This window comes from Opisthorchis viverrini (assembly GCF_000715545.1).
Source record: "Opisthorchis viverrini unplaced genomic scaffold opera_v5_10, whole genome shotgun sequence".
NCBI classification, from domain to species: Eukaryota; Metazoa; Platyhelminthes; class Trematoda; order Opisthorchiida; family Opisthorchiidae; genus Opisthorchis; species Opisthorchis viverrini.
Window position 1 is genome coordinate 2740726 of NW_008751666.1, and position 21361 is coordinate 2762086.

At 42.1% G+C, this 21361-nt stretch overlaps 1 protein-coding gene across 1 annotated transcript in view; it reads left to right on the plus strand.

The window, feature by feature from the left end:
* Positions 1-21361, plus strand: part of T265_12689 (hypothetical protein) — a gene marked incomplete at both ends in the record, with an annotated part of 43962 nt that overhangs the window by 16007 nt on the left and 6594 nt on the right. The window contains 4 exons of the mRNA XM_009164952.1: positions 3820-3916; positions 11214-11285; positions 13599-13762; positions 17247-17481. Of these exons, the coding sequence (XP_009163216.1) occupies positions 3820-3916; positions 11214-11285; positions 13599-13762; positions 17247-17481 (568 nt within the window). The remainder of the gene's footprint in view (positions 1-3819; positions 3917-11213; positions 11286-13598; positions 13763-17246; positions 17482-21361) is intronic.

Genomic DNA, 21361 nt, shown 5'->3' on the forward strand with positions numbered 1-21361 from the left:
ATGTCGCTCGTTGTCAGCCAATTTTCAATCCCGTTTGCGGGTGGTTTTCACAGAACTCGACCGCAGCAACGTGGATTCAGTAGGCTGGTTAACCAAAAAGATGACATTGATAGTGCAGGAAGCAATCACCTGCATACCTGTAGGATTTCGTTAGTTCACAACCTGCGTCAGATGCAGTGGGCACCGACAAATATGCGTCTGACAGCAAACCTCTCCGTAGCTTATGAGAAGTTCCTAAGCAGATATTTCCAAATGAACTGCACCATGTGTGTATCAACTACAGCACAACACAATGAAAGCAGTGGAATCGAGGGAGTCATTGAAATTTCTCATAATTTTAAAATTACTTGTTTCTCGTGTTGCACTTTTAAGCACAAGTACTGTAAAGATTCATAAGAAACTTTGAAGACTCACTTGATGGACCTGCTTTCTGGTCATGGTCGCACCATTGATCGTCTACACCATCAAATCGGAGGTCGTGTAGATTTCTGACGCTTTCTCTACATCAGTAGAATAGCTGAAATTTTCAGGACTTACAAAGAAAAGCTATAACATGTCAAAAACGTTTCGAATGATCACTCACTATCCACGTCCGAAAGCTTTACTCTAAATTTTATATACTTATCACCCTAGTCTCCGTTGTCTGACTCCTGGGGCATTATGCCCACTTGCAAATCAGTTTGCCGGTTATAGAAGACTCACTTAAATCCCAGCTAGAATCCTTGCTTTATAAGTTTCTTCGTGCACACAGACTGCCTCGCGTTTCACTTGAAGAATGTCATAACTCAAGGTCTCAGCTGGGATTCAGCTGAGTCGCCCGTCAACACTAACTTCATATATTCCGTCGGTTGCATACAATTTAGTTCTAAAGTAGAAAACAATTTTGATGAGAACGCACGGACGGTGTCTACCTGGTGAACTCTAAGGAGGACGAAACCCGTTGCAGTCTGTCGAAGGGTTTCCAGCAATCCGGTGAGATGTGTGTTCTATCAGGAAAATATTTGCCTATGTTCAACAAGCTGAACTTATGCCGACCAAAAGCCAGCACACGTAAAATAAGCTTTTAGAGGAATATGTTGTAGACTGCAAAGTCCAATTCACCCCCAAGTGTTGGCGTAAGGTTCTCATTACCTAATCACGTATGCAAAGTCACACCATATGAATCCATCCACAACACATTGCAGCAAACGCTTCCCACCACATGTGGTCAAGTAACATTGTGTCAATCTTTCGAGCTCATTTTCATATCGTCAAACCTTATGGATCCATGACAAACTGAAACCTGGAATAGCAGACCTAACCACTTCACGATAGTTTTTGGTTTGAAAACTGTTAGCGGATAAAATGGTACACTCTATAAAAATGATAGTTCTTGAAAGGAAATGTTTTTGCTAACGCGAAAGCAAAACGATGACGTCATGAATAAAGCTTGCTGTGCATAAGAAAACCCTAATGGAATAACAACCATGACTGATTTACGCAATAAAATTCAACGCTTTTTTATCCGGTGTTCCATACGTGGCGATTCTGTGAGACTATGCCACTCGTATCTGACTTACTTTAATGCACATCGAACCCTAACAGCGAGTCGTCGGTCAAAGACACTCAGCGATTTGGGTTAACGAGATTGTTAGTTGGTTCATTGGGACACCCATCATAAAAATGTCAACAAACGATCAATATTAGGCGAGATCTGCGCATTCACTGGAACGTGGCTAACTAACAACTGAGACAGGTAAATGCTCAAACGCATATCTGTGGTAACACATCGAGAGAGTTTCAGCAAGAAGGGGAAGTCATGATTACGGGGAATCGAATGAGAAACCATTCGAGATGGTTTACACTCTTCAGGGAAGAGTTCACGATTCTGAAAGACATAGATGCGATGAGAAATGTTTAGATGAATATTTCGTGTTGTCTACGGTTCGTATCATCTAAACCAAGATTGATACTGAGCTGCTGAACTTCATGCGGTTCCTCTTAAGAAAACGCTGTTAGTCAAAATACTGCGGTGTTTTGAATGGGCAAGATGGTCAAGGATAAAGCTTTGGAGTGACTTTGGCAAACATTTATTGGGTCGTTTCTATGAATATTCCTAAAACCCGAAGCATGGATTCATTCGTGATCTTGTGTGGTACTGTTGCATACAGTCAGTGTGTGAGTGTTTCCCCGGCTCATGAGATGGATGTGGGATTGCGAGTGTTTAAGTAAAGTAGGTCATGGTAAGCTTGTCAAAAGGAACCACTTTGTTCACCTGCACCGCCTGCCAATCTCACTTCTTCGCGGTTCTCTACAGCGAAACATAATTCCATTTGCGAGTATTATGGTGGCGTGCATTCTTCAGAAAGGTCAACTGTGGAAACCGATTCGTCTTAACAAAAGTTATCTGTACGGATGATTGTCTTGTTTTCGACCTATCTTCAGGTGAGACATCAAACATTCGCGCGCCGATTTTATCACCAAACTGAATAATCTTTCGGTCTACAGGTTTGTTAGAAAAGACGCTTTCATCCTGGCTGATGATTTGCTCGTCGCTAGCTTAAGCATTCCAGACTGCTGTCAAACAGTGCTGAAGGTATTCAACGTAAAGCACGAGACCACAGTCATTTCTAAACTTTAACCAACGGTTCCACATCAGTTTAGCATTTCATTAATATCCGTAACTATGTGGTTTCAGTGAAAATAGCATATGGTCGACCGCAAAGATCCTATCCAAAATTCGTTGGTCAAACAATGCAGTGTTATGTGCTAATGTTTTCTGGTAGCGTTATATCGTCTGGCGTGATAAGCCCCCGAACCTGTGGCAGCATCGCGCCCACTCATCTTCACAATAGTCTCACACAATATTTATCACTCGAGGTAACAAAACCGATTTTAGGTGAAAATTCCTCTCTAAACACCTCTCCGATTTACGTTTGTGACTCCTATCAACGTCTAACGAAGTAGAACAGCGCACAGTTGTAATAGCATAGTTTCTACTGAAATCTCGGCTTTCAGAACTGCATACAACACTGATTTCATTTGCTTATTGCCGTTTTATAAGCCCCAACATAATCTGTTAAAGTGAGAGCTGTGTGAATCTGTGGTGAAACAACCAAGCGTTTCAGTTTGGTTTACCTCTTTAGCGTACGCCATAACGTGTCCGGGGGATTTTCCTTCACGGTAACTCAACTTGGACATTGGTCCTCTTTTTCTAGTGTCTTGCCACATGCCCTCATGATTAAATTAAAATTTGAGTAATTCGAAACGTAATTTTAGGAGAAAACAGTCGCACAACTTTTAGAACTTGTGATGGAAGTACTTAGATCCAATGAGACTTAATATACTATTTCACTCGGCCTACTAATGAGTAGTCTAAATATTCTACGCAAGCCGTACTGAAAGAAAATAACCCACTCTAGGTGATGTTATTTATGAGAACTAAGAATGGATGATAGAGTGATTTGGCGTTTGAACGCACATCAGATTAATACTGCCGACATTAGCTAGCCTCGCCTAAACACGACAAATTCAAGGTGTATAAATGATTTCGTCTTGTTCCGTAGAACATCACAAGTTGCCAATGCTCCTGTATCATGAATAGCTACATTGGAATCAGAATGAATAATTTGGGTTTTGTGCAAAATTTTATGAAGTTCACCATTGTACTTTTATTTTTTTTGGTGTACGATTCATCAATAGTTTTCTTGTAGGAGATAAGTGGTCTAAAATTTTGTCATTGTTTATCTAGAAAATCAATTGTGGCAAATTGAAGGGAGACTCTATCCATATACAGATGGCATGGCCGTTTTCTTTCCATTTCCTTTAATCGCTATATAGGTTAACCCCAAAACTGGGCTTCCCCTGGAGCGAAATTTCCAATGTGTCTTTCAAAAAGCAGAAATTTATAATCAAACCCGTCGACAAATCAAGCAAAGTAAGTGATTTGTATTGAATTTAAGATATGCGCCTGTATTTCACGACTCAGTTTGGATATCCCAGGAAGAACGATGCTGGATTGATGAATCTCGATCCACTTTGGTCACTCCAGTTTTCAGTTCTCGAACCGGTGGTTCCAGCTGATGGAACCTAGTTTATCGAGGATAAAGAGAATAAGGTAATGAGAGTGACGCTTAGGAGAAGACGGTTCAATATGTGCATTGGTCAAAAATAGTTAACGTGTCCATTATGGCAGGAAATGAGAGTTATGCAGTGAAGGCGATAGCTATAATACAAGAATGCCAATGGATGCGTGACACACCTGTCAGGATCACCAACTAATAACCGCGGCTCCAATTCTGAGAGACAGCAGTTATCAAAGTGACTGAGTTGACTGCGAGCCTCTGAAGAATAACGACGTGCTTAGTGTCAAATTCGTCAGTTACGCCTCCAGTCTGTAGAAGACTACGTTTCTGAAAGAAACATTATGTTGATTTCAGTAATCCACGATTCCTTAAGTTTAAGGAAGTGCATCAAATATTTATAGAAACCCTAAAAGCACCCATATATGTATATTGGCCTTTATCCAACTAAGAAGGAGGTTTCTATGATTTGTTCGGTGGCACTGAGATGCTGTTTCTAAGTAGTACAAAACCTAAGCGAAACAGAACTACATAATGTTGAATGGCCGTCAACGTAATAGTGGGATTTTTGTGAAGGAAGCTAACTAAGGTGGCGGAGACTTTAGCACATCTGCTTGCCAGTGTTTCTATGATACATATTTTCTTCAACCCCTATCTCTGCGTTTAAAAATGAAGATAGCCCTCTTTACTTGCCTAGGCTCTCGACCAATGAAAATGACCTTTTCTGGCCATTCACCTTACGCTTAAGAGTTGTGATCTGCTTCACATACAATGATTTATACCAGTGAGGTCTTTGTAACCAGTGAGTGGAACATAGGAATAATTTTTATCTAAACCCAAAGAACGATGCAAACATATGCTCATGTCACAACGCTGTGGGCCAACAACAAATAAACCAGAAGACTTCAGGTCACGGTGAACACAACAAGTGCTTAATTGAGTTTACTCTGATTCCACGCTCAGCAAACCAAAGACGGTTTTCACATAGGATTTGGCCTGAGATATCTCTTCTTGATGTCTATTGGCACAGCTTTGAAGTCAAGGATTCGTTTACAGTGGTTCCTTTGGTTAATAGCTCCTTTCTTCCCAGCATCGCCCTCCTATTGACTACTCAGGCTGAACCTCCGTCGCAGAAGTTGATGGAGTCTAGGCGCTGCAGCTAAGGTAAACGGTTTCAGAAGCACCTCTAAACTAATCTCACCGGTTTCGGGGGTATGGGGTTTGTGCATTAGTCCGCCAAGTTTGGTTTCCGCATCAAATTGACTAGGATGTACCAATCTAAGTCTTGCGTTACAATTTGTCACCGGCAAAGATGCTTCTTTAGTAGGCTCTTGCTGTGGTAACGAAACAACTATCTGATCATCACTGAAGGAGCCTGTGGTCGATGTGTGGTTGATTTGTTCCCCAGTTTCATGCGCCGATATCCGAATTACTTTTTTGCTGACCGAATAGCATCATGCAGTTTTCAAAGCCTTTTTGGGGGGCACTACATTAGGTAAATCAGGATTCGGCGTTGATACAGCGATTTCAGCAGAAAATTTGCAAGACCCAAACACTGTGGACCCGATTTATGATGATTGGCCGTGTGGACGAGAGGACGAAGAGAAGACACATTTTACACCATTATCTCGGTAAAACCCTGTGAATACCAATGTCATTTAATTGATGTGGGATACAATTATCTCTGGAATCCAACAGACATCTGTGTTCCAGGCGTGTAGTGGCAATTATGGGACTGCTCACTTGGAGGATTCCTGGATACCTGCTATAGGCATCTACTACAACCAACAAGAGTCAAACACCAACTAGACCTTTACAGTCAATGTGTAAACAAGACCAGGGTTCATTCGGTTTTAGTCAAGGTAGATGTGTTTTGAGGGTGATTTTGCTGTTTTCCTATATCCCAAACCAGTTTTGGACACCAGCTCAATCCTTTAGTTCATCAGGGGCTAGTTAGCATAATACTGTGCATGGTCCCCATTCCGTTTGCCCCCGGTTATTCATTATTGAACTGTTTCATTGAGGCTGACTGTAGCTCCCTTGGAGTTACAACACGCTCCGAAAACGAAATGCCTCTGTCGGCCAGTGATAGTGCGTCAAACAGGTTGGACGGTTGACTTCAGCATAGAATGTTCATCAGTAACCCGGCGGGACGTCGGCTTGCGTCACTAAGTCATTCACTTCTGGCTCAAAAACAACTATTGTGACTAATGACGTCACTCTCTTGGAATCATTTGGGTGCAGCGTTGCATCAGCTTGTCCGAGGCCGGTGGCAGGCCGGTACTGAATCTTGGGGTCATATCATAGAAGCGGATTCGCCAATTGGTGTAGGCCTACTTCCCTGCGATCAGCTAGTGTCACGGATCTGTGGGAAGTTGCTTTCTGGCTGATTCCGCGGGGTCTTTGAGGTCACTGAGCCAGTGTTGTAGTTCGGAGGCTCCGATAAGACAGCATGAGTACTGCCACGACTATAGGCGCTCGCATATGTTCAATGGAGTCAAAGTTATCCGTTTCCGGTCAACGGTCATGTTTGTCATCGGGGAAGCCAAGGCATTGTATCGATCACATGAAGAATGTGACTTTTCCCGGTACAGTGTGTTCATCTTGTCCATAATTTATTGAAGTATGGCTGGCGCCAAATAGCGATGGAACATATTAAAGCACACCGCAGTGTCGGGTAACGGTCAAACTCTTTGGGTATTCTACCGCAGGCCCGCCTCACCCAGTGAAGCTTTCGCAAATCATGTTCCTCATTGGGTTTTGCGAAAGACATATTCTGAAGAGACCAGGGTACTGATACCAAATCAGAATTACATTGAAACCAGTGGAAATGTCCACATAAATGTGGGTGTTTCCGTTGTTCCTGCCCATTATGCTGATCAGTGCGGGCCTTTCCAAGCAGCACCAAAATGCTCCATACGCGAATCTACCCGGCATATCTCTAAATATTTTAGCCGCACATCCAGATTTTCTGAACAAAGACACATTTCCCCCAATCTTCAGACACGGAATAAAAGCGTGGATTTAACTTCAAAAACAAACAGATCCCTCATTCTTATCAGGAACATTACCTACGGATGATCGCATAACTGGGAACCAAGTAGCTACGGCGGAGAACAATCAAATTCTTTAGGATCTCTTTGGATGTGGGGTTAGGTGCATATGACCCACAAGAATGACCACTATCCCCTCAGGGCCCACCGGTTTGCTCCAAGTCCTGCAAACGTGCCGCAACATCGCAGATGGCTGATGACCACAAGCTCAACTGCATACAGAAATATCAAGTGAAATCAACGTAGAGCCGCCAACCAATTCACTAGATCTTCTGAAATGTCACTTACACTTTCCTTCATCAGCGGACGTGAAACAGAAGGTTGAATTGCGTTTTCTAAAAATTGGGGGACCATTACAAAAAGGTCCTTTTGCGAACGCCGTAGCGCTACAAAAAGAAGGTCTGCGGGCCCCGTGTGCGAAATGTTGTTCCTGAAGTTCACACGGGATCTGACCGCTTATAAATAAGTTTCTAGAGTCGGATTCACTGCTAAGTGCATCTCTGTGTGAGGCCGCTACATTGTCGAGATGGTGTCTGACACATAAGGTCCTGTTGTCTAGCAAGCGTTCCGGGGTCAAAACTGTTCCTTCATCTGTGAGTCACACTTGGCATGCAATTCCAAATTGTTAGTATCAGCGGACCGGAATAACACGTGCATCTTCAAAGAATTGACAACGTATGTTCCGAAGATTGGGTGAGAATAAACTGTCGGCACTACATTCCATTTATCAAAAGAATACAGCAGCGGAGTAGAAATAAACTCACTGGAACATCGAAACATTTGCACGCAATACGACCCAGGGACTGAGTGAACATACGTTCACAAATTTGAAGAGTACGGAAAATATGCATGTCACAAGAATAATTAGCCAGCGTAAAATATGAGGAAAAACAATCAAATTTATTAAAACGGATATAGAGGACCGAAGAGTGTACCGCACTAACCGCTATCAGAAAAACGGCTTCGGTTTGTTCAAAGCAACAGAGGCGAAGCCAGCAGAAAGTAAACCGTCAGCTGGAATAGATGCATTTCTCTCACACGGCAGACAGTTCGGCACATCCTTGGAGGTAATGTGGTGTTATATCTGGACAGAAGGTTTACGTGGCCCGGAAATTTCCCTCCTCAATTTACCTATAAAAAGACTCTAATGCAAACGTGGAAAACAAACCCAATCATCCGTGTACCATCACATCTTCCGCAAATGCACCAGGCAATGTATGTCGTATGCATCAGCACACCATATATATATATATATATATATATATATAAAGTTCTGGACAAAACCACGTAATGCTTTGCGTAAAGTCAGCGTAGCCAGAGTGCAAAATGGGGCGGGAAAATATAAACACTACAATGAACAACTCCAGAAAATTTTCTGTAAACGGCAAGGACAAGAGATTCTATTTAGGCAAAAAAGGTTTAATCCGTGTGGCTTTCCAGGAATCACTGTCCTCAGTGGGGTGACAACGACTTTGGAACTCGTTAGAGGTGGACAGGAGCCGACTGATCTCTACAATAGCATGAAAAAATGATACGTTGGACCACCAAACTAAAACCTACGCTTTTACTTGATTACATATGGGCATACCATGTGCGCATAATCAAATGAAGCAGACTTGAACATTCCAGCTGGTAGCTGATAAAATGGTGAAGCACCAATACGATGAGCTATATTTGGTTTTAAACCGAAATTTAGCTTCCACCTTCAAACTGGCGTCTAATGGTGGAAAGTCAGTGTTTTCTCATTTTAACTCTACGGACTACACAGTTATCGAAGTAATCAGAATACCCACTGATTCGCTTAACAAGCAGCCTAATTGGTATGTCCTTACTGATGCGCGACATATGTACGGGAACGTGTTGACCATCGGAAAATTCCGATCTAGAACTGAATACAACTCACTAACCGTTTCCCACTTTGACACACCAAAGTGCACTTTCCAATTATTCCAAAACAACCGCCAAAGCAGGCCAGATCGGTTTTTTGTTGACTCCTAGAGGTGTACACCTTAGATATTAGAAATGACATTCGGTAGCAGTGATTCACGGTGTGTGAGTCAGTAATCAGTGGAAAGAACGCCGAAAAACCTGGCCGAGGTGGCTATATGTGTACCGGGGTCAAACCTGGAAGAACCAGTTTGAACATGTCCTGAAGCAGGGGTCAGAAGTTTGACCAGTAAGAAGATTAAGTTTTAACCGCGGCTGCCTCAGCTGAACAAATAGAAGGCTGGCTGCTTGTTTCTGGACACTCAATCTCTGAGTCAGTGATTCGATGAGATTCAGTTATTTCCTCGAATTGCTTATGCCGCCTTTGTACTTATTCTTGGAGCTAGTGTGATTCAGTAAGTAACACTAATCCTCGCTCTCCAAGTGAAATGACAGTTGGGGCTCAACTAAATTCATGGTATAATAATTCAGGGGTAACTTTTTAAGCAGAACAATGATCATTAGGGCACCTTGTGTATTGAACAGTGAAACCAAGTCAAAAACCCATGTGAATCGCTTCGTATTTACAGTTTATGTAACGGCGAATTTCCAGAAATTCGTATGCTTTCTAGACGCGCCGATGGTGCCCGGCGTTTAGTGGATACTGCAATACTTTCACTGTTGAGTCCATGTTTTCGACCGGTGTTGGCCAATTAACGTATGGGTATTTTCAGTGCCTACCCTCAAGTAAGGCGGTTCAGGCGTAGGATTCCGCCTGACAAAACCTGTTTTAACTAGTTCATGTTATTTGATGACGGATATCTGACTTTTAAAGTAAGTTGATGTAGATATCAAACTGTGTGGAAATAGAGGACTTTATTTTGTTCCTGTATGTCGCCATCTGAATATGAAGTGGCAAGCCGAACCAAGACTATCACTTGACATTCACGAAAGATTTTCATGTGCTTTCCCGTAATTATGGCATGGAATGTGTGTGAATGTCGGATTATTGCTGTTGGTTTCTCATTTACAGTTGGCTGTATCATTGCGGTTACTAAGGTACTGGGTCTAAGCAGTATACACTGACGGGTTTGAGTCCATAGCTCATTATGTTGGCTTCGATTGACTTACTGGTGTCTGAGGTCATCAAGGGCCTTATAGCATCCTTCTAATTCGGTGTTTTCTAGAGCAGAATTCTCTCACGCAAAAATGATTAACGTTATTTAGGATTCATCAGTGTTGATGAGAAAGGTTAATCTGGTAAGACCAAAGACTTGGCGTTGTTTTCAAACAAATGAGCTTTTTTGAGCTTAGAACTCATTCTTAAGCATTTTAGTAAAATCAGAAATGGACAGGAATTAAGATCTTGCTAGAGAGAAACCTTCAAATTTCAGAGTTTTTTCTTATGTTGAATAAAGGGATTTTCGGGCGCAGCTCGTGAAAGCGCTGGCTGACAAATGATCACACCAAAACACTAATAGGTAAGCATCCGTAAGATTTTGGGCACTAGCATGTATGTATGTATGTATAGGCCACCAGGGGTTATCAGCTTCATCAAATGAGCTGATATGACCACTAGAAATATGGAATACTTGTCAACCGAATCTTTTAAATAATACCAATGTGTGCTGAGCCAGAAGATTTAGGAAAAATTACGTTAGACCGCTTTAACTTCTCCACTTGGACAGGGACGCTCCCAATATCCAGAGACTGAGACATATGCCAGTGTTTTCAGTCCCTGTGAAAACTTCTGGTGACCGATCGAATGTGGTCCTCTTCTCACAAAATAGAGAACAAAGAAGAGATGAAAAATGTCTTCTGTATGAACGTGGGATCATGCCAGTGGTGTTTCCTCAATGTCCTCAGTTGGTGTGCTGTGCGACACTTGTCTCATCGTAGTCGAAGACGATCTCCGGTCCACAAGTAGTTTGAGTGCGTGCAAACACACTAAACCCAGCACTGATTGACACTAGTATAAAGCTCTTGATAAACGCTCTGTATTCCACAACATTTCCGTGCCCTGGGAAGGTTTGTATCAAGAAAATGACATGCTTTTAACAGTGTAGACAATAAACAGCAAATTGGACGCTACTAGAACAACGGAACAGGAAAGAGGTGATCGGGCTGTAGTTGCAGATCAGAACGGTCAAAGTAGCGTAAAGTGTTCATAAAGGAAGAATACTCAAGGTTGCTTAAACATCTCCGACAGTCCACGATCGGTTTCGCCTTTCTTGGGGCTCATCAGGTAGGCACAGTCCCCGAGTTAATGTCAAACTTATGTTCAACTTGAACTCGAATTGGACAGATTTCGACGAATACTCTTATTTGCATATCAGTTTAGTTATATCGGGAGACTTAGTTGAATCTCTCTTTAACTGAACGTGCTGCACAAAGACCAGCTCAGTTGGTACGGTATTCGATATATCGCAATATATTTTCATAAAGAAAACCGCTCACAAGTTTTATGAAACCCTATGACAGCCTAACGTTTCTTAAAGTTTTCTCTATGGACGGACGTTCAAGAGGCGTAAATGGTTGTGCGAAAAAGTGAATGAGTTTTTTCATGTGAAAATACACTATTTGGTATTGTTTTTAGATGGGGTGAATGAGATGGATACAACTGTAACGGGACGTGCAACCACACGGATGGTATGTCCTTTCATCTGCCTGGTCCGTTAAGTAGGTGGAGAAATAATGGAGATTCGTTTTAGAGACGATCTTGGTGATTCCGCATATCATGACTCACCACAGCAGACCAATGAAAAACCATCGGATAATCAGCGAACAGACTACGATTAATAGGTTGCTGAATCATCCTTCAATCTGTCAAACCTCATTATCTACCTAGGCTGAATAACTTCTAGTCGTCTAGCTTTCTTACCACTATTTCATTGCAGTCAATTTGTCTTATGAGAACCATACGGTCAAATAATTCGATCGATGATTTTATACGTGTTCGCTGCTGCATATACTACTCGGATGTCAAGCTGGTTCAGTATAAGTCTAGTACCGTTAATTTTATTACTTTTGAAGTGCGTTGCTATCTGAAAATCTGCTCTTCGTCATATGTTCTGCACTCTAGATCGTTATTTTGTACCGAAAATGAAACCGAGTAGCTCATTTTAAACCTCGGAATTGCTTATCAGCGGTTAGCTACTCTATCTGTTTACGCTGGATTTCCAATTGACATTCTGTACTCAGATGCATAAGTGTTGTTTACCCATCCCTTGGGGTTCACATTAAAAATAAATCTCGAAGAGCTGTTAAAGCAAAACGTCTCCCTGTTGATACAGATAGTTAAATTGACATAGTAGATGGAACCACTGTTATGGCAGATAAAATTAGTCACTTCTGTAGGGTTGTCTCTCTTGAAAGCGGTTTCAACACGGGAGGACAGAATTTCATTACAAGCAAACTCATTTGGTCCGAATAAGTGAACTACGCTGAACAAGTTGTTTATCGTGTACTGCTTCCGTTTGGTGGCTTACTTCCGATGACCAGTGCCATAATTGGATATGATGGAAATACACTAGTCCTCTATGGGTTTCATGGAATCTACGCAACCATTGAATATGTGTTCACAAAAGACGAAAGCGGTTTGTTTAGACTTGTTGTTTGGATAAAATCTATGCACATCGTAACGGTAGACCTATGAATACACATTTTTAAGCTCAGCGTAGGATCATGCGCCAACCACTCCGGAATTTTCGCTTTCAGGACATACCGTAATGAGTTGCTGGTTAATTTTACGTAGAAATTCATTCCGATTAGTTGTGGTTTTTCAGTAAATGCGGAGATTAAAGAATTTCCCCATAGCAGAGGGTACATCAAAGCTAGTTCTTTCAGAACTACGTCACTGAAACACTGCTAAAATCAGTTTGGATGAAGTGACATGCGTGCCTGTGGTATCCTCATCATAGTTACAGTGACAGTTACAGTGGTAAACACAGTGATAAATTCTTAAGTAGATTTAAAAAAACGCGAAACAAAACATAAGCTAATTGACTCAGGAAAGGAATGTGGAACTTCACTCTGTTTGTGATACAGTTTGTTAGAAGTGACCACTCTGTAAGTGCACAATTAGCACTTCCGTCTTGTGAAGAAAGGTTCAAACTTTATCAGAGTGGAACCCCAAGTATCAAATAATAATTGACCAAAGCGGACTGAATCAGACGTATTATCTGTGTATACGCCATACAGTCGGTCAAGACAAAAATGCCAACTACTTGAAAGTATCATTTGATAATGAAAAATCTACGTCATCTGGAAGAAGAGAGTAGAGTTTCAGCGCCTCATTATAATCAAGACAGTTTAAAACTTCCATCTGAGAATAATTAAATTAGAGCTGTTGATACTTTGCGTTATTTCAGTTCGCCATTCTTGGTAGGTAGTCATCGCCGTGTATTTCTGGTTAACGTGAGTTCATTGGGTTTACTGAATGGTTTAACTGCATGCTAGTTACGACCAACGTTTTTCCAAGTTTCGGATGATTCTACCCAACCCAGAAACCTTTACCAATCCACGAAAAAATTAGCCCCCAATGCTCTGTCCTTTTTAGAACTTGACTTTTTACTCTGATCATGTGAAACTGAATCAAAGATTACTCAGTCTTTGTGTGGGTACCCACGAATTATATCTTCGTCGAAGAAGGCAAGAACCGATTGAAGTGCAACACATGCGAGCCCAGGCAAATGCCGAACGTGCAATCAAAATGAAAGAACGGTAAGCAGTTTCTACACCACCTGTGTTTGTTAGAGCCTTGGAGTGCAGGCGTCTAAGGGCGCAACTCTGCGCATTGTCCGCTTTAGAAAAGCTAACACCTCCAAAAGTGGACGATTCTATTTGATTCTGCTTGTGTTCACGCTTGTAATGGACCACTGAATCTACAAAACACTAGACGGTTCACGAGAAGCCACACTGCACATCCGGAAGACGCCAGAGTAGATAAACTTTCCTTTATGCAATACAAGGGAGAACTTATCCAAAAGCGCAGCGATCGAATGTATTCCGTCGAAAGTACACTGAAAAACGTAGGGGACAAATTATGATGAAACATTGTGGAAGAAATCGTTAACTAGCATTCGTGATCTATTTACCTCGTAAAGTGAAACGGTTTTCGTTTTCGAAAAAAGTTTGGTGACAATGGGTAGATTTATTGCTGGGCAACGTTTGACACAAAAGCTTCGTCAGGCCAAGTGACTACGTTCCGAGGTTGGTCGAGATTTAAGGCGGAAGGAGAACCAATCAGCTAAGTCAAGCTAAATCTGTGTTGGGTGTCGGCTTTATTCGGTTTTATTCGTGAGTATTACTAGCACTAGTAAATTAGTATGACATACTTAACAAAAACCCTAGGTTTGAATCAAATGCCTCAGCTCGAGGTTTTCTCTTACTTTGTAGTTCAAATAAAATAAATTGATCAAGGCTTGCACAAGCGCCATTGATGGTGCGACTGTCCCACTTCTGACAATGTCTTTAAACATTGGTGTGTCACTTCGAGCCCGAATTGGTGCTCGTGTATCCAAGCCGTTGTCTTCAATGAATAGCCCCCTCCCCATGCTCCTCACTTAAAAGTCCACTGACAGTCCTGTATTTACGCACCAGTTTATCAGTTATCGCCTCCAATTCGCAGCTACCTACTACACTTCCCCAAATCATCGGTGAACAAAACTGTGACAGCTATGATCACTGTACGATAAGTATGCAGTTCTTGAAGCTGATATTGATAACGATAGTGGTGATCAAAACCTAAATTTCTAATCACAATGCACGGAATAAAAGACGGTCATAGTCGACTATTTAATTTATTCTCATTATTACCCGAAACTACTAAACTACCCATGATTGCCTACGTTTTTGCTTATACTGCTACGGTCTTGATAAATAATGAAGCTTCATGAATTGCCCAACTACATCCGGATTTTCATAGTCCGCTGAAGAACCCTTGCACACATCCCATCCATTTACAGTATCTACAGAGCCTGACTGAGGCTCTAGTTCATTCTCACCAACTTCCAAAGCCTCAACAGACTAGATACAATCATACAAATCCAGTAAAGTCTCACCTATCATCAGTTATTTGTCCGGCTGTCACTGCTTCCACTCCAGTGAATAATTACTTCTAATTTCCTTCCCCTCACTCTGTCTTCGGTGTCACAGACACTGATGTTTCCCCCATAAATAAATCACTGATGAGCCATGCTCTTTGTTTTCGGAGAGGTAATAACATAAAATGATTCAAAAGAACATGCAAGGCATAGCAGTAAAGCCTGCAGACAGCTGAAGTAAACTGGCCAATGCCTTGGATGAAACAAAGGAGGAACCGTGGATGTATACCAGAATCGGAGACTAAACTTGGGAGATTCTCCGTGGGAATATCAAAAGATGGCATCTTCAGTGACACTTACTATTGTACGTTGCCTATCCTGCAATGCGTGCATCTCTGTCCCATAGTCGGACGTTCTTGAATAAAATTTTGCACTAGTTAAGCAGGCTACACGGCGCCTGATTGTCGTTGCTTTTATTTATAGTGTTGAAACAACGGTGACAGATATTCTTTCTCTGCTTAAAAAGACCAATTGATCGTTCGAATCTCACGATGGAAATCAAATTTACATGTTTTGAATTCTTCTGTAGAACTGAGTCACTGCAGCAATGTGTGAGGTCCACTGGGTGGGACGGTCTCCAAACTCTGATTACCTAAAGGTGAACATTGATCAGTTGTATAACGAAAGGGAAAAACTTGTTCGTATCAATGAACATCTTCCTTTTGTTTGGAATAACTGAAACTCACACAGTGCCATGCAAAAATTTCTCGCAGCTGGTTTGCTATATACTTCTTTTTGGCGACTTTACAAGAATACAGGGAACTCTGCCATCGTTCAGGCTTTCTAGGAACCCACATTCTCACTGGTTTCATCTTCCCTTCGGTGCCAAGTATTTTTCTGTTCAGAATTCCTCCAAGAAAACGATTATCATTCAATGCATATGTTTCAGTAAGTTCTCCCTACGTTCCAACAGTATTAGGACCTACTTGGCTGAAATCCATTGTACGTTACTGCAGTGATTATGTGTCGTATGCTGCGGTACTAGGTACCATTCTACCTTGATAACTCAGATAGCTGCTTCGTAAGAACGTATGTTTAAATTTCGCAATTTCGTAAGCGCATGGTACTAAGTAACATACTGAATGACACTTGTATTGGCATCCTTACCTAACTCTTTTTCCGGAACCTGATATTCACAGACTGAATGCACAAATTGTGGCCAACTTCAGCATTTTATTGCTCCATAAGTTGAACAAAAAACCAGAGCGATGGTGGTCATTTCAGAGTGATAAGGCTCGGATACGCTTCTAACTTATATTTGCAGCGTACGAAATCACCAGCAAGACTAGTTCAATTTGCGGAAATTACTGAACCATCACAGCGGTAAATGTGACTGGTTACCAAATTATCTGGGTAGTTACATTCCGACGTAAAATGATGGGTGATGATTTCGAGAAATACACTCATTTGCAAATCAATTTGGTTTTCACGGGAGACTCAATTGAATCTCTAGTTTATGATGCCCTCCAACTGAATGTGCTGCACACAGGCCGCCCCATGATTCAGTTGGCACGATATTCGAGATATCACAGTATATTTTCATAAAGGAAACTACTCACAAGTTTGGTGAAAACTCTTCGACAGCCCACGACCGGTTTCGCTCTTCTTGGGGCTCATCAGGTAAGCGCAGTCTCCAAGTTCTCGTCAACCTTATGATCTACTTGAACCCAAATTGGACTGTTTTTGAGAAATACACTCATTTGCAGATCAATTTGGTTTCCACTGAAGACTCAATTGAATCCCTCGTTTATGATGGCCTACCTGATGAGCCCCAAGACGGGCGAAACCGGTCGTGGGCTGTCGAAGAGTTTTCAGCAACATTGTGAGTAGTTTCCCTTATGAAAATATACCGTGACAAGATGAGTACTTACTTTTCCAGAAATTAGTTGCTTTTGCGACTCCGTCCTGTTATCGCCAAAGGTACACGGATTGTTTTTGTACTGAGATTCAAAATGCAGCAATATGCATTATTTTACGTTCGTCCTGAGCACTTGAGTGAAAAAATGTTCACCTAGGCTTCATTAAAATGCAGATTTGGTGTATTTTTTCGGGATAAAGCTCAAGTCACTTAACTCTAACTCTGTCCGTCCTTTGGTCAACAGCGAACGCCTATTCAACGCCATCCGCGCACAACACGACGCCGAGAAACAGCTGGGGATGTTAGAAGCTCAAATGGCAAAAGAAATAGCCGAGGAAAATCGTGTCCGTCAGCACGCTGTTGAGTTGGGTGAGAAGGTAAAAGAACTGGAACGACAATTGTTGGAAGAGACCAAATTGCGAGAAAAGCTGGAAGAGTCCAAGAAGAGGTTAGAAAGCCGAACACGGGAACTGGAAGAAGTATGAAATGCTATGTTTGCTATGCGTATTGTATTTTATGTAGTTTTGGCAATATGTGATGCTTGTATAGTTGGCATAAATTTGATTTTACCTAGAAGCCGAGCTTCCTTCTTAAACCTTTTGTGATAGCCTCAGGGACATTAACTGGAAAATCAAAGAGTCCTCACTTTCTCTAACGCAACGGCTGATATTTCGGGACATATGGGGGGTGGTATGAAGCTACTTTCTGGAAAAATGTCAACTGCAGCCACGACATTCCTTACTGAGTGAGAATGGTGAACAGTACGAATCTAGAGAAATACACAGGGGTAGTTTATCAGCCTCCCCGGAAAGCTTAACACCTGAACTTCCTTCAATGGAATACAGTTCTACCGGTAGTGCTGGCTCCAATGCGGGTAATTTGGTTGTAAAATGCCTGCACTTAATCGAACATAGACCTGTTCAGCAGTAGAAAGAAACTGCTCGAGTCCGGGAAAATGATCGAAGTGACAAATTGTACTGTCTACCACCTAACATAAATTGAGGGAACAGTTCATCCAGGTTCTACACTGTATTGGTCAATGAAGAGGCATAAAGTGAATGGTATGGTATAATTATTCACATTGTTAAACCGAGGGTGTAACACTGACATAGACTTCTTATGAATATGTGTTACGGGTCAGAGTCACGATGCTCAAAGATAACAAATAGCGAGCATGTGATTTCAGCTGAAAGGACCAGAAGTTGTTTTTGAACTGCAGTGATGCCTATATCTTGGAGATTAGGGAGCTACTTGAAGTCTATTTATTATTGGAAAGGTGTGAAATGTCTTAACATGTTGTTTACAATAATGCAACAGTTTATAGTTCCTCTTCAGCATTTATGTCTGATGCAAAACATGTTACTCTTAAGTTATGTGACCGCGTTAATACAGAAGGAAGTCTTGCAATAACTAATGAATACCTTCCAACAACCAAAATGCCCAAAGGTTGATCCACTTCCTCGCAAGGTCTCGCTATGTAGCCAGGCTGTTCGAATCGAAATCTTTTATCTCTACAATAGTTACGCGGGGATCAACTAACCAGTGGTTAGTAACACTGACAGAAATAGCCAAATCGCTCAATCAGTGGTGTCTATGCATTAAAGCGATCGTCTTCAATGTGCAGTCACCCAGCTCCCAAACTAACTGAAGCTGTGATCGGCTAAAATGCTAGGCTGTATCTCCCATGCTGTTCCACTTCCTATGATCGAAACTGTAGCAGCTGGAACCATTCCACCTATGGTACATAGTTTATAGTTGGTGAATTGAACTGGTTGTTAAGTTCAACATAATAGTACGTGAAGAAGTGGACCACCCAGTCATCGGTAGTCATAACCATACAACCAAAGGTCCCATTTGGGGAGTATTCCTTCGGTGTGTTCATGGGAGGGCCGTATTCTGCTTAACACCTTTCCTATAACTTTACAGTCACGATAGGCGCTTCCTCAATCTTAACATGACACTGCTGATAGTTAGCTGACAGACATCAGGGTTTCTCTGGAAAAATCATTTTTAGCACAATACCTGATGCATACCACACCACCTCACGAGCTTTATGAATCGTTCTGCTTCAGCTTTGTCGGACTTTCAATAATGAAGATAGAAAACTCACGAGTAAATTAAAGGGAACACCCACCAGTGTAGAAACTTGGCGTTATGCTTGCTAGTGCTAGGCTCATGTACTTTTGGTCAGTGGAACAACCGTACTCCTACGATCCTTAGGTAAATCTGAACCCCCTCATCGAAGTTCTTAGGTTTCAGGTAGAAATTCAGTGGAAGTGTCACCCACGAAACCATTTTACCTGGTTTGAGTGACGAATCACACCTAGGGCTATGGCGAATCAATTTTACTGAGATTTCGATAAACTTAATCACATGTCTTGCAGTTATTATTCAAAATGACTCCTCATATGAAGCCAACACAAGTAATCGGGCGAAAGAGTTTTAGTGTTCTGTCACTTGTATACCAGCCAGAACAATTTATTGTAGGTTGCACAACTGTGAACAAACCAGCATTTATCATTACATCTTGAGCTGTCCTCAACACCAAATATGGCTTTCGGCTACTAGCTCTCACTAAGGGAATTTCGAAGGGCTTCCATACAAACAGGAAGAACTGCCACAATATCCGACAGTGCCTCTTCTTGGAGTGCAGTGAAACCTGAGGGATGTCAACAAGCCCACTAAAGCAATCTCCAACCTGACTTCGACAAAAACAACTCAACAGGCGTAGGCGATGAGCGACGGAATCAGCCTCGAGTCCAGTCAGTTTGTGTGGTTTGTGATATGGTGAGTAGACCGACAGTGAAACGACCAATCACTGGGATAGAATTCATATGCGCAGAAAAGCAGACCAATGAAACACCAAACCAAGTTATTAGACGGCATATCCTCCAACCACATGCATCATAGCTTCTTTATGCAACCGTCCTCGAGCTTCCATACAAGACATCTAATGCAGAACGGCTATGTAGGCTTTTTCCGCCATCTGGCAGCAGGCATCTAGAATAATACCCTATGACCAGTAGCGTAGTGCGACAAGCGCGTGTTGGCTGTTGAGAGACGACTGCAACCTAGTGTATCCTATCGACCGTGTTGTGACCCGTTTACCAGACACCATTGGTGGGTGTGCGGACGTACAGAGTGTACAAGGTCCGCAAAACTCGATGACTCCGCCTCGAAATAATGGGTAAGTGAAAAGATAATCCAATTTTATGGTAATTTGGGTGATCAATAGCTGCTTCTGGCTTTGATTACACCTCCATCCTATTAAAATGCCTACTAAAATGGGTGAAGTTTTGCCATCCACATGCGTCCAAGAAGCTCACACACCCATAGGCTGTATCGTAAAGTAGATCCCATCGCCATTACCAAGACAGATACCCTTGTAGCTCTATCGAACCGGAAACTAACTGGCATATCTCTAACTCACAAGCCAGCATTCTGAGTGGTTTGCCCACAGCCCAGAAAGGTCGGGCCCGGGTGTCAGCTTGAAAAACAAGATGCCAGACGGAAATATTAAAGTGAATTTTGATTCCCGAGCACCTGTTCTTGTCTGTGAATTCAGCTGCCAGATGCCATAAACTCACTGATTTACTGAAAATATGGTGTCCACAGACTGTCCAGAATTCATTACAAATCGCTGACCAGTTGACATAGAACAGCACACATTGTGAAATTTTGTGAAGTAGCCGGTTAGCAAAAGTTGTGTACTGCACATTTTACTCCAATTTTTTACGTAGCTGTGCACCACAGTACTTGGAGCCTCGATCTTGACCCCACACGTAAGGTAATGTACCGTGACAGCGTAATCGAAACATGACATACCTCTTCTCATGAGATCGGCAATGGACGTGGTGATTCCGAAACCTTCGACAGATCATTGGTCGTTGGCCGGTTTGTCTGATGCTGAACATTGCAATGTGGTAAGATCCAAGTAACAAGTCCAGTGTTCCACGGGTGTGTGCTACATTGAGCGATATGTTGGCTAAGCGCGTGAGAACCGATGTTGACTGCGCTTCCCATACTCTGGTTGAAAGGTCATCCACTGTCCCACAAAATCCTGTTCAGGCAGGTCATCAGCGTTGTACTGAAACTGTAACCGTGCCAGCGTCAGTACGATAGACTATTGATTCACTGAACAACCTGGCCCGATCCCAAAAATTTAACCCATCGATTCCAAGACCGCCGAACCTCGTTTCCACACTAGTCCACAACGTGAGGTCAATAGATCTGAAAACAAGCTCAGACTATGGCCGTGGTTGCATGTTCCCCAGCCTTTCCCCTTTAGGAATCATGAAACTAGTTTATATACACTGATTACCAAAACATCAGCAGTGTATTATCCAATGAGTGTGATGT